The sequence below is a fragment of the Peromyscus eremicus genome, chromosome 1, assembly GCF_949786415.1.
Source record: "Peromyscus eremicus chromosome 1, PerEre_H2_v1, whole genome shotgun sequence".
Taxonomy (NCBI): Eukaryota; Metazoa; Chordata; class Mammalia; order Rodentia; family Cricetidae; genus Peromyscus; species Peromyscus eremicus.
The window spans coordinates 169,528,115-169,539,390 of NC_081416.1; the positions used below are offsets into that span (position 1 = coordinate 169,528,115).

General features: G+C 50.2%; 1 protein-coding gene across 2 annotated transcripts; it reads right to left on the minus strand.

Annotated features, from left to right (window-relative positions):
• Nucleotides 1-612: 612 nt before the first annotated feature.
• On the minus strand, nucleotides 613-8,618 carry Znf112 (zinc finger protein 112). 2 transcript variants are annotated; one of them, XM_059280363.1, is made up of 4 exons: nucleotides 8,574-8,618; nucleotides 5,141-5,267; nucleotides 3,951-4,028; nucleotides 613-3,129 (listed from the first exon to the last, which is right to left on the minus strand). In XM_059280363.1, exons 1-4 carry the CDS (start codon nucleotides 8,586-8,588, stop codon nucleotides 677-679), a joined length of 2,673 nt encoding a protein of 890 aa, XP_059136346.1. In that variant the 5' UTR covers nucleotides 8,589-8,618; the 3' UTR covers nucleotides 613-676. The 2 variants fall into 2 exon arrangements, with proteins under 2 accessions (XP_059136346.1, XP_059136337.1); XM_059280354.1 differs by lacking the exon at nucleotides 8,574-8,618 and having other exon boundaries at nucleotides 5,141-5,571.
• Nucleotides 8,619-11,276: the final 2,658 nt, after the last annotated feature.

The window sequence follows — 11,276 nt, forward strand, 5'->3', positions numbered from 1 at the left end:
CTGTTCTTACAGCTTAAATTAATCCATTTCCATTCATCTATACCTTGCCACATGGCTCGTGGCTTACCAGCATCTTCACATGCTGTTTCTCATCGTGGTGGCTGGCAGTGTCTCTCTGACTCAGCCTTCTACTTCCCAGCTTTATTCTCCTCCTTGTCCCGCCTACACTTCCTGCCTAGCCAATGGCCAATCAGTGTTTTATTTATTGACCAATTAGCAACACATTTGCCATACAGAACATCGCACAGCATTTGCGTATTTTTACTCATAGAGCAAATATCATTGAGTGACTACTTTGAGTTCGGAAAGACCATGGTTTCATTTATTTATTTTTCTGTATGTGAGTGTTTTGCCTGCACGTATGTCTGGGCATCATGGAGGTGTCAGATAGCCACCATGTGGTCTTCTTCAGAAGCAGCCAGTACTTGTCACCACTGAGCCACCCCTCCAGTCATGGCCTTGCAGCCTTGGCAGTGGACAGAGTCTCTATCATCAAGCTCACGTGCTGGTGGACATGGACATCATACTTCTGTTAATTCCTGCTGACATGCATGTTGGGAAGTTCTTGATCCTCTGCAACAGCTTGTTGAGGTTTGGCAAACTCTCGTAAAGCTCTACGCCATGTTGTTTCCAGCCACCACTGGCATTCATGTTGGGTACAAACACCACACTTTCGTTAACAAAACAGAACGGCATTTGACAGGCCTTGGCTTCTGCAAAGGTTCTCAGGAGGGTGACTGCTTCTGCACTCTTCCCTCCTACAGAACTTCTCGCTGCTGTGGACTCTTTGATGGATCAGAAGGCCTGAGCTCCAACGGAAACCCTTCCCACAAGCGTCACACGTGTAGGGTTTCTCTCCCGTGTGGACTCGCCGGTGAGCTTGCAGATTTGATCTCTGGCTGAAGGCTTTCCCACACACCTCACACTTGTACGGCTTCTCCCCAGTGTGGACTCTGTGATGGGCCTGGAGACTGGAACACCCACCGAAGCCCTTACCACACTGCTCACATCTGTACGGGCTCCCCTCTGTGTGGATCCTCCGGTGCGCCTGGAGGCGGGAGCGCTCACTAAATCCCTTCGTGCACGTCTCACACTTGTACGGTTTTCCCCCCACGTGGGCCCTGCGGTGGGCCTCAAGGCGGGAACTCTGGCTGAAGGCCTTCCCACACACCTCACATTTATGTGGTTTCACCCTCGTGTGGACTCTCTGGTGACCTTGGAGATATGCTCTCTGGCTGAAGGCCTTCCCACACACCTCACATCTATATGGTCTCTCCCCAGAGTGAACGCTCCGGTGGCTCTGAAGGTACGATCTCTGACTGAAACCCTTCCCACACTGGTCACACTGGTAAGGCTTCTCTCCCGTGTGGACTCTCTCATGGGCCAGGAGAGTTGAGGCCTTGCTGAAGCCTTTGCCACATTCTCCACATTTATAGGGTTTTTCTCCCGTGTGAACCCGCTGATGAATTTGAAGATTAAAGCTCCAGCTGAAGCCTTTCCCACACTCCGCACACTTGTATGGTTTCTCTCCGGTGTGAACTCTCTGGTGGCCTTGAAGGTGTGAACTCCGACTGAAGCCCTTCCCACACTCCGCACACTTGTACGGTTTCTCTCCGGTGTGAACTCTCTGGTGGGCTTGGAGGTAAGAATTCCGGCTGAAGTCCTTCCCACACTCTTCACACTTGTATGGTTTCTCTCCGGTGTGAACTCTCTGGTGGGCTTGGAGGTAGGAATTCCGGCTGAAGTCCTTCCCACACTCTTCACACTTGTATGGTTTCTCTCCGGTGTGAACTCTCTGGTGAACGTTAAGGACCGATCTGTGACTGAAGGCTTTCCCACAGGTGTTGCATTTGTGAGGCTTCCGTTTCTGATGGTCTCTGGGGCTGGGACTCCAGTTATGGCCATTTCCACCCTCTTTATAAAAAGGCTTCTCTCCGATGTGAAGCTGCTGATGGCCTTGAGTACACAAATTCTGACTGAAGCTGGTGCTGCCTGTATGCTTATGTGCTTGTTCCCTGGGGTCCACTGTTGGAAAGTCCTGGAAAGGTGGGGGTGGACTGAAGTGCTTACCACACTCAGAGTTACAGAGAGTCTCTTCCACATGAACTCTGTGCTGAGTGTTGAAATTTGAGCAATGTGTCAAATCTTTTCTAGAGTCCACACCTGGATATAGCTTCTCTTCAGCATGGATGTTCTGGTTAACTTGAAGATATAAACTCTGATTAGAAACATTCCCATTCTTCTCATATTTGTTGGGTTCTTCCCTAATGTGGGCCCTAAAATTACTGTTACAGTGTAAACAGCAATCCAAAGCTTTCTCGGGGACGCTGCCCTTCTGGGTGCTAAGAGGGGAGCCGTGACGGACGTTCTCGCTGCATTGGCACAGCCTCGGCTCTGAACACGCTCCTGGAGGGGACCCCAGGGGAGCCCTCTCAACAGCACCTGCACCTCCTGCCTCCACACTTGGATGAACGTGAAGAGCTGACCTGTCGGGACAGCCCTTTCCACGTGGACTGCGTGGACAGGGCTTCCCTCTCGAATGGAGCCGCTGATGTGTGTGAGAGCTGTGGTCACTGCCGTCGCCATGGCCCCAGGCTCTTCCATACTCCGCACACGGGCAGGGCTCGGGCCTCGGTTTAATCAAGTCCTGCTTAAGTGACAACGCCTTCATGGTCTCTTCTCTGTAGCCATGGAAACTACAGCTTGTCCCCTTCCTGTGTACCCCCTCATTGTCACTGTGGTGTGAGAGCCACCCAACGCTGTCATATCTACAGAAATGACTTCCCACGGATGGTTGCTGACCTTCCCACTGGCAAGTACATGGCCCACTGAGACATGAGTCCCTCCAAGACTGCTGAGAAGGAAACTCTTGATTTGTCATACAAGAGTCGCCACCTACAGGGGGCAACACGTAGTTCCCATCTTCAGAAATCTGAACCGGCAGCTCTGCGCACACCGAGCAGGGAAGATCTCCATGGTTCTGAGACTCAGTGTTCCTCCCTGGACATCTTCTCACCAAGTCCCGAGCCCCGGGTAACACGCAGGTCTGACAGGAGGAGAGCTCTCTGGGACAAAGGGAGTTTAATTCCACATCTTCGGCGCTGTCCACAGCATGTCCACCCTTGCTTCCTGTGAGGATGAGAAGAATCCAGACAAACGCACAAGTGAACCCCTTATTGAGAGACGCTGGTATTTAATACCTGGCTCACAGCAGGAGACTGACATGTCACACTGTTTCTGTGGCTGCTTACAAAACACCTGATACATACACACAGGAGCCACAAAACCGAGGCTCTCTGGGCACCTTAAGATCTGGGTTTTCCACCGGGCAGTGGTAGTGCACACCTTTAATCCCAGCACTTGGGAGGCAGAGACAGGTGAATCTGTGAGTTCAAGGCCAACCTGGTCTACAGAGTGAGATCCAGGACAGCCAAGGCTACACAGAGAAACCCTGCCTCAAAGAACAAAAGAAAAAAAAAAAAGATTTAGGTTTTCCTAACAAAATCTGGATATCAACTGTGGCCCCATCCAAAGGTCTAGGGAACTCTAAGCATGTCACTGTGGCTTCATCATGGGCTGTTGGGTGACCCAGTGGAGAACACATAAGGGATATTCCCAGAGTGGAAAATTTCTTTTGTCTTCTGTGAGTGTGAGTGTGTGTGTGTGTGTGTGTGTGTGTGTGTGTATGTGTGTGTGTGTGTTCTCTGTGTGTGTGTGGTTTCTCTCTCCTTCTGTGTATGTATGTGTGTGTGGTCTCTCCATCTTCTGTATGTGATCTGTGTGTGTGTGTGTGTGTGTGTGTGTGTGTGTGTGTGTGTTTCCTCTCTCTGTGTGGTTCCTCTCTCTTTCTGTGTGTGTGTGTATGTATGTATGCCCAGCAGCAGCATCCCCACCTGGCCCAGCAGCATCCCCACCTGGCCCAGCAGCAGCATCCCTACCTGGGTACCCACCTCCTTGGGTCTCCTCCATGTAAAGCTTCTCTTCCTTCTCCAGCTGGGCTATCAGATCTGGTTTGAAAGGCTGATGTGCTATGTGAAAAAGACAGAAAAGCAAAAGTTTGATGATGTCTACTTTGTCAAAATTAGATAAAAAGAGTGGGTATGGAAGTAGATGTCTGCCATCCCTGCATCTGGGAGGTGGAGACAGGCAGATCAGAGGTTCAAGGTCACCCTAAGCTATATAGTAAGTTTGAGAACAGTCTAACCTGGGCTATATGAGATGCTGACTCAAAGAAAAGAAACGGAAGGAAGGAAGGAAGGAAGGAAGGAAGGAAGGAAGGAAGGAAGGAAGGAAGGAAGGAAGGGTAAAAAAGAACTTTAGAGCTGGAGAGATGGCTCGGTGGTAAAAACACTGGCTGCTCTTCCAGAGGACTGGGGTTTGGTGGCTCACCACCACCTCTAACTCCAGTTCTAGGAACTCTGAAGCCCTCTCTGGCCTCTGGGGGCACCTGCCCTCAACATGGCATACACACGCACACATGGGCGCACGCACACAAGATAAATATGTTTTTAAAAATAACTCCCAAAGAATCAGATCAATAGTTACAGCCATGCACCCTGTAAAGCCAAACAAGCTGGAACCGCACAGCAGACGGGTTTTATGGAAACCAATGCTGAAGGGCCCGACGTGCCCGCTCTCCTACTTCGCTTCCTGATGCTGTGATAAGCACCATGACCAAAAGCTACTTGGGGAGGAGAGGGTTTATTTCAGCTTACAGCTTGTAGTCCATCACAACGGAAAGCCAGGGCAGGACTCAAGGCAGGAACCTGGAGGCAGGAGCTGGAGCAGAGGCCATGGAGGGGTGCTGCTTGCTCCCTACAGAACCCAGAGTGACCTGGCAGGGCTGGCACCACCCACCGTAGGCTGGGCATAATCACAGCAATAATAATCAAGAAAATGCCACACAGACTTGCCCACAGGCCAACCTGATGGAAGCATTTTCTCAAGTGAGGCTTCCTCTTCCCAGACGACTCTAGCTTATGTCAAGTTGACAAAATCAAACAGGACTCCCATATACAGCTCAACAGACAGACGATGGAGCCATGCAAAACCTCCTGTGCTCCTAGACAGCCAAGCCCTGAGACTAATTCCAGGCATCCCTGAGCTCCCAGCAGCTGGAAACCCAGCTGGAAATCCTCACCCACTGAGAGCAGCATCCTGAAGTTCTCCAGCATCACGTCACGATACAGCTGCTTCTGGGCGGCGTCCAGCAGCCCCAGCTCCTCCTCGCTGAAGACCACGGCCACGTCCCTGAACGTCACCGTCTCCTGTGACAGCAAACATAGGCTATGCCCACAGAAGAGGTGGTGCTGAGAAGACATGGAGAAGCTGTGTAGGACTGGAGCCTCTTAGGTGGAGGCTCCTCCTCTGCTGCTTTCTACTCCGCTGGACCCTCCCATCACGAGGGCAGAAAGGAAATCCTCATATTTGTGTGTGTGTGTGTGTCTGTGTCTGTCTGTCTGTCTGTCTGTGAGTGTGAGTGTGCACGTGCATATGTCCGTACCTGTGCACACGCATGTGGAGACCAGAAGCTCACCAGTGTCATTCTCTCTGTCTCTGCATCTTTTTGTTTTTTTTGTTTGTTTGTTTGTTTTTCGAGACAGGGTTTCTCTGTGTAGCTTTGCGCCTTTCCTGGAACTCACTCTGTAGTCCAGGCTGGCCTCGAACTCACAGAGATCCGCCTGCCTCTGCCTCCCAAGTCCTGGGATTAAAGGCGTGTGCCACCACCGCCTGGCTGTCTCTGCATCTTAAGAAAAGTTATGACTCTATTATTTTGTGCGCACGTGTGGGCGTGTGTCACGGCAAGCACGTGGCCCGGCATGTATGTGGAGGGCTTCAGCCTCGCAGAAGCACAGGGCAGGGTACAGTCTCTTGATGTTTCTGCCGTACTGTGTACTCCAGGCTAGCTAGGCTGCCAGCTTCCAGGCGGTTCTCCCGTTCCCTCCATAGTGGGATTGCAGAGGTGCGCCACCACATCTGGCTTTTTACACAGACTCCAAGGATTGAACTCGGGTCATCGGGTTGTGTGGCAAGTGTTTTTATCTGCCGAGCCATCTCCCCAACTCCTTCCTCCTTGCTTCATAAGACAATATATTCTCACTGAATCTGGAGCTCACCAATTAAGTCAATTTAGTAATAGTTATTCTCTTTCCATATATTAACTATTTCTTTTTAAAAGGTTTTTTTTTATTTATCTGTGTGTGTTGGGGAGCTCATGCATACCACAGTGCATGTGTGGAGGTCAGAGGACAACTCAGGGGATCAGTTCTCTCCTATTATGTGGGTCCCTAGATCACACTCCGGTCCTCAGCCTTGGCAGCAAGCTCCCTTACCACTGAGCCCCTCACTGGCCCTTGATCACTTTTCCTATTTGTTCTTCTATAGTGTCACCGGGCAGACATGATTGCTCTCACTTCCTTTTACATTGTAAACGTCTTGCATATTGCTTTGTTATTTGGCTGCTATAGAGAAATCTTAAATGTTTATACTGCAGACCTGTTCAAGCCTGTACCTGCTCCACGGGAGGTTCCAGGCATCTTGCCCTTGGCTATGGATAGAGAACTCTGCTTTCCTCTGCCCTGCCCTCCTCTGCCCTACTCTGCTCTGCCCCGCCCTCCTCTACCCTCCTCTACCCTGCTCTGCCCTGCCCTCCTCTGCCCTGCCCTCCTCTGCCCTGCTCTGCTCTCCTCTGCCCTGTCCTCCTCTTTCCTCCTCTGCCCTGTCCTCCTCTTTCCTCCTCTGCCCTGTCCTCCTCTTTCCTCCTCTGCCCTGTCCTCCTCTTTCCTCCTCTGCCCTGCCCTGCTCTCCTCTGCCCTGCCTTCCTCTTCCCTCCTCTGCCCTGCCTTCCTCTGCCCTGCTCTACCCTGCCCTCCTCTGCCCTGCCCTGCCCTCCTCTTCCCTCCTCTGCCCTGCCCTCCTCTGCCCTGCCCTGCTCTGCTCTGTACTCTGCTTTTTTCCTCCCTGATTTTCCACTAAACAAGGCTGACTATCTTGATCCAGAAGGCAAAGGCCTTGGAACACTGGTCGTCCTGTGTGAACATGGATCCCTCATCCTCACGGAGGAGTGTGAAGGACCCCTGCCCCACTCGGTCCTTCAGGCCTGTGAATAAGGTGATGGATGGGGAGTGACTGTGCCCCGCAGTGCTGAGGATCTTTACATTCGATTAACTCAAGGCATAAACGGTGAAAACTCCCCCCAACCCCGTGTCAACGACTGGAATGAAAGAAACCTGCGGGCTCAGAGGTTCAGAGGCTGGCCGCTCGTGCAGGGGACCCAGGTTTGGTTCCCGGCAGCCACATGGAGGTTCAGAGGCTGGCCGCTCATGCAGAGGACCCAGGTTTGGTTCCCGGCAGCCACATGGCAGCTCACACCCATCTGTGACTCATTCCAGGGATCTGACACCCTCTCTAGCTTCCAGGGACACCAGGCACACACATGTTGCACAGACATACATGCAGGCAAGATGCTCATATACAGAAAATAAAAATATACAAATCTTAAAATAAAGTAAAATAAAATAAGAAGAACAAAGTAAAAAAACAATAAAGTATCACCTAAGGGATATCGATGCACTGGTGTGTATGCACATGGGTGTGTACATGTATGTATATATAATATGTATATATGTATATATATGGAGAGAGAGACTTGTACAGTTTTGAGTTTCTAGAAGGTTACACAAGTGACAGGCTTGTGACAGACTGCTGTTCCTGTTGCATTTTCATTGCTGTGTGGTGCGAGGGATGAAGTCGGGTTTTTGCCAACTGCCAGGTGAGTGATGTGTCCGGGGCTACACGGCCAGCCTCAAAGCTGTTTTCTGAGTCCAAGTTCTCCATAGGGAAATGGATGCAGCAACATCAAGCTGTGGGATGCCTCAGGAACTTGCAGCTTGTGGGTGGGGATAACTTCATGCAAATGGTGAGATCATCACTGGGGAACATCAGTGTGTTCACTGACAGCATCAGAAGATTTTATATTTACAATATATGTCCAATTCCATGCTATAGCCCAGCAAATGTAGCTTTAAATGGCCATGGCGGGGGCATTGTAAGCAAGATGATGATGTGTGTAATTTTTGAATTTCTATTCTCTTTTACACCATTCGTTTACAGAATTAAAATGATGTGTCCGTCCAAGAAGGGAACAGTGTACCCGCTCTGAGACACCAAGGTGGTTCGAACAGGTTATGGCCCCCACAGACTCACGTGTTTGAATGCTTGGCCTGTAGCGAGTGGCACTATTAGGGGTGTGGCCCTGTTGAAGTAGGTGTGGCCTTGTTGGAGGAAGTGTGTCACTGTGGAGGCGCCTTTGAGGTCTCCTACGCTCAAGCTACATCCAGTGTGGCACACAGGCTCCTGTTGCCTTGGATCAAGATGTAGAACTCTCACCTCCTTCTCCGGAATCATGTCTGCCTGCATGCTGCCAGCATGGTGATAACGGACTGAACCTCTGAACTGTAGGCCACCTCCAATTAAGTGTGTTCCTTTGTAAGAGTTGCCAGGTGATGGCGTCTCCTCACAGCCACAGAAGCCCTGAGACATGGAGTAAACAGCACAGATGAAAATCAACTCACCTGCAATCTGGTCATTTTCTCTTCCTTTTTTCTAGGAAATGGTGGGGACCTGGGAAGGCAGGACAGGATGACAGACACCATGAGAGAGGGAAAATACAACTCTGTCCAGGTGAGATCAAACAACCCCTCACCTCCAGACACAGCCACATGCATGTGCTGCACAGTGGGGCCCGCGGGCCACATTCCAGGCACCCCCAAGAACGCCCACCCTAGGCTATAGGCAGGAAGAGCCTCCCCAACTGTCCTTACTTCATACTGGACATCTCCCAGAGTGTTCACTCCCATCCTGGGAAATGTGGCGAAGGAGAGGGGGAAAGGTATTGGCTCCAAGTAGCATCAAGGGGCGAAATGCCTGTGTTCAGAGACTGGTGCTGGGCTTTGATGGCTCAGCAGGTGAGGGAGCTTGCTGCCAAGCCTGACGACCTGAGTCTAGTCCCCAGGACCCACACGGGAGGAGAACTGGCTCCCACGGGTTGTCCTCTGGCATGTGCTTGTGTATACACTCACATTGAATAAATATTAGTAATTTTTTTAAAGGTGCGTGGTGCTAGGGTATGCTCACTGAGTAACTACAGCTAAGTTCATTAATCTTTTAAATTTCAATTCAGTCATCTGCAAAAGCGCTGCCAGAGTGCTGGCACTCAGTGTTAAGGGCTGCTGGGATTCTGTGCTCCAGGAGTGAATAGCTACTATAAGGAATCAGACCTCTCTATGTCCCCATGACTGCCCAGAAGTGAATTCTAATCTGCATCACAGAACTGCCCCTTTGCTCTAACCCCAGTGAGAGGTTAGAGTATGGCTCAGTGGTAGAGCCCCTGCCTGGAATCCCCCAGTGAGGGGGTGGGGTTGTGGCTCAGTGGTAGAGCCCCTGCCTAGAATCCCCCAGTGAGGGGCTGGGGCATGGCTCAGTGTTATATAGCAGTGTCTTCCAAGACAAAATGTCCCATCCTGTAGGGACCCTCCTTAGATGGAGAATGTTCTATGAGGTTAAAAAAAAAAAATCCATTATGCAGAGAAGCTCAATAAAATTCAGGAAACAAACAACTCAAAAGCTTCAGGAAGTCCCTGAACCTGACCAGATTCAGTAGACCTCTCCCTTCCCAGACATTTATAAGCAGTAAGGAATACTTAGTGAGATCTCAGCAAGCTGAGCTGCCTAGAAGAGGCTCACATCAGCTGAAGTCCCAGCAGATCTGATAGAAAGAGATTCAGACCAACTGAGGGACCTGAGAAGACCCTCTCCAGCCTGTCAAGCTTCCTGCAGACCACGCAGTGTGCTCCAGGTTCCCAGCGTTGTGAGCTGTCCCCCATGCTGGGGTGGGCTTTGGTGATGCAGCTGTCTTTGAGTCATTTCTGCTCCCATAAGTGACCCCAATAAAACTCAGTGGTTCACCAAGTTGGACTTTTTGGGTTGTCACTGGTTCTCTATCTGGGATGAGGAGACATTTGTCATGTCTCCCCAGGAATAGTGTCACATAATTTTCAATGGTAGAGGCACTACGAAGAACCCGCCAGTGGGGGCTGGAGATGCAGCTCAGTATTGAATTCTACCCCCAACACTGAAAGATAAACAATTAAGTGGCTGGGGATGGCTCAGTGGATAAGGGGCTTGTTGCACAACCTGAACTCAATCCTTAGCATTCATGTGAAATGCAACTCCATGGCTGTATGCTTGTAGGATATGGAGACAGGGGGACCACTGGGGCTGGCTGGCCACCAGCCTACCTCCAAGTTCAGTGAGAGACTCTGTCTCAGGAGAACTAAGCAGTGATAGAGCAGAACACCTGATGTCCTCCTCCTCTTCCTTGTACTTGCACGGGCGTTGGGCAAAACACACAGGCATGCACTACACATACACACACACATAAATAGTATAATTTGAAAAGAGAGACAAGGGCACATACCAACGTGTTAGAGATTTGGGGCTGTGCATAATAAACATCAAACATGAGTTAGCTATTGATAAGACCATTCTTGTTGCCACTGAAGTTAACAGTCCACACACTATCCTCCATCCACTTCTAAACAGTGTCTTTATTTAGGTTAGTAATCACGAATCCATACACATCACCCTTTAGACATTCTAAAAAGTCTTTAACATCTTTGGGATGGCATGGACATTCTTTAACATCTCACTAAAACTGCCTGGGGACAGGGAGAGAGGGATGCTGAAACTTTCTTTCATATCCATTTTCAAAGAAGTTGAACATATTCTCATTGAGTCAAAGGTCCCTGTGGTGGCATGCCTGCTGTGCTCCTGACTTGGCTCCAGAGAGCAGCACCTAGCCCTAATCCTTCCTTTGTTATGCCACACCTTTTGTTTCTCTTATCGCCCTATGTGAATCTTGTCTGAGAGTCCCCCAAGGATCAAAGGCCTATGCAAAACTTGGTTCAGGAAACCCAGAAAAACCGAGGTACCTGAGAAATCAAGTAATTTGCACCTGGCATTTTATCTCGGGGAGCTCCTTTTGGGTTGCTTTGAAGGTACAGAAATTAACTGGCTAAACAGTAAATAGAGAGAAATAAAAATGCCCTAGGCGAAGGGATAGCTCCAGTCCTTTGAGGCTGAACCCCCCTGCAGCCATGAAAGGCTAGATTCATTTTTAAGATGCCTCTGAGTCTTCTTTCCATGGATCCGAGTGAACTCACACAGTCGTGTCGTGACAAACAGCGGCAGTCCCTGTTGAAGGGCACACCCAGGAC